Source organism: Penaeus vannamei, chromosome 18 (genome assembly GCF_042767895.1).
Source record: "Penaeus vannamei isolate JL-2024 chromosome 18, ASM4276789v1, whole genome shotgun sequence".
In the NCBI taxonomy this organism is placed as follows: Eukaryota; Metazoa; Arthropoda; class Malacostraca; order Decapoda; family Penaeidae; genus Penaeus; species Penaeus vannamei.
The window spans coordinates 14,880,555-14,883,054 of NC_091566.1; the positions used below are offsets into that span (position 1 = coordinate 14,880,555).

Below are 2,500 nucleotides of genomic sequence, written 5' to 3' on the forward strand. Positions count from 1 at the left end.
TTTATCGTGAATATTTGAACTTTTGCTTATAAATCTATCAGTCTCTCTCTCCCACAGGTCGTCTCTCTCTCACTCTTCCCCCAACCTTCCGTGTATTTACTTTCCTATCTACTTGTTCATCTATCTATCTATATACATATCTAACTATCACTCAATCAATCAACCAGTCATTCAATCAATCAATCTATATACACCCTGCACCATGATGCTATTTCCCTGTTTGGAGTGGAAGAGCGAACTTAAACCCATTTTCCTCTTATCAAATCTATTTTCAGTTCTTGATACTTGTAAGAATAAAAAAGGAATGAAAAGGAAGTCGCCGGCATCTAATAGATAGGATGAATGATATGAACGTGGAAGTTGCATTATTTGATTAAGAAGAGTATTATGTATATTGAATTACATAAGAGAGAGTGAACAAAGGGCGTAGGCGAGTGAGAAGGAAGAAAAAGAAGGAAGAGAGAGAAAGGGAGGAAATTTAGATGGGGGAGAAGGAGAGGAAGAAAAAAGGAAAAGAGGAAGAGGGTGAAATTGAGAAGTAGATGAAGAGAGCGAAAGAAATTCAGATGGTAAAAAAGAGAAGAAAGAGAAGAGCGACAAAGGGATGGGAAATTTAGATGAGAGAGAAAGAGACCACGAATATCATGAAGAAAGTAAAGAAGGCGAGAAGCGGCAGAGGAGCCGAGACGGCGCCGTGCTCACTGCATGAGGGCGGCCTCCTTGAGGAACTGCAGGATCTCGTCCGCCGAGGCCGCCTCGCCGTGCGTCTTGACCGCCACGCGCTCCTCCTCGCCGCCGCGGGCCAGCTCGCCGCGGAACACCATCCCGAAGAAGCCGTGGCCGAGCGGCTGGTCCAGGCGCACGCGCAGGTCGTCGCGCCAGAACAGGAACTCCTCGCGGAACATCTCGGCCGGGGCGAAGCCCTCTGGGGGGAGAAGGGGGGGTGGAAAGGGGTGGGAGGGAGGATGGAAGGAAGGGGGGAGAAGGGGAAGTGGAAGGGAGGGGAGGGTGGAGGGTGGGAGGTGTGGTGAAGAGGAGGTAGGGAAGGGGGGAGGGCGAGAAATGGTGGAAGGGAGGTGGGAAAAGAGATGGAATGGGGGTGGGGTGTGAGGTTGAGATAGAGCGCAGGTGGAAAGGAGGTGGGAGAAGGGCGGGAGGTGGAAACAGGGTGGAAGGAAGGGGAAGGGCGTGGGAAAAAGATACGTGCGTTTTTAGCAGTAGGCATAATATGTGATAATGTATGTCCGATTATGTCTGAAATGTATATGTATGGTGTGTTCTTTCTGGTAATCAATCAAATTATCATTTGCTGTGTGGTTAGTGTGTTATGCTTAGTAATGGGAAAAGTTAATGTTGCAAGGGTGTAGTATGTGAGTAGTATATGTTGCATCGGTAAAGAGTGTGTAGTTTATGCTGTATGAGTACAGTGCGCTTTTTATGTTGCATGTGAATAGTAACGGGTGCAGTCTATGGTATGGGTTATGCTATTATCATATGCTTTCATTCTTGTACTAGTCAATTTGATTTATGAATGTATGAGAAATATATATATAATATATACGAATCCATGTAAGCTCTGCTCATAAAAACAGAATCCTTTTATTTCTTCTCTGTTTCTGTCATGTCAGATTATAAAAAATATAAAAAAACAAACACAGGGCAGTGAATTAGACAGCTTGAGACATTTGAATAAGAAAGTTTGTCGATTTTTTAATATATATTTATTTTTTGTCTGTAGTGTCTGGGAGTTGCTTTTGAAATCTGAATATGGGTTGATAATAACTAGGCTTATCAAGCTATTCACACCTGCCTTTGTAACTGGTTTCGGAATAAAATAATAGCGTGTTCATGATATTGTGCTTTTATGTAATAGAAGTTAAGGCATTTTTGATAGAATGATAGATTCTGTATTAATTCGTATCTGTTTTCAGTATAGAATGATAAATATGTGATTATAACCGTTTTTTTTTACTGATCAAATGCTGAATTCTGCTTTTGATGCACAAGTGCTTTCGATGTATGATCATATAAAATTATAGTATATTTTTTCCAAGCTGAATGCTAATTTAAGAAAAACTTTCCAGATTATGCATTTACCATTTTTCTAAAAATATCACGTGTACATTTTCATGCTGAATATGCACTACTTTCAGTTTATCGAAATGCAAAAATTATAATATTTTCGTCCGTGGATTTAGCCTTGCGTGTGGGCGTCGGAACCCACACTATGAATACTTTACAGTTTCTCTCTATTCTTCTTCGTTTTCAATAATAGCTATACATGATAATAAACAAACCTATTTATACTTTGAAACATAATTGATTCATATTCGATGCGGTGCAGGAGAGCGTTCTAAGATTCCCCTCGGGAGAGTTTACCTTCGCGAAATCTTTCTCAAAATGAGGAATCGATTTTTTGTCCCTTTTAATCTTTTTCTATATTTTTTCCTTTGTGTGGGATTACAGATTGCAACTGATTACGTTTTTTTTCTTTCATAGG

General features: G+C 40.7%; 1 protein-coding gene across 1 annotated transcript in view; it reads right to left on the reverse strand.

Moving 5' to 3' along the window:
• The window catches only part of LOC138864789 (insulin-like peptide receptor), a 46,655-nt gene that overhangs the window by 22,125 nt on the left and 22,030 nt on the right, over positions 1 to 2,500 (reverse strand). Inside the window, exon 10 of the mRNA XM_070133383.1 lies at positions 703 to 925. Within this exon, the coding sequence (XP_069989484.1) occupies positions 703 to 925 (223 nt within the window). The remainder of the gene's footprint in view (positions 1 to 702; positions 926 to 2,500) is intronic.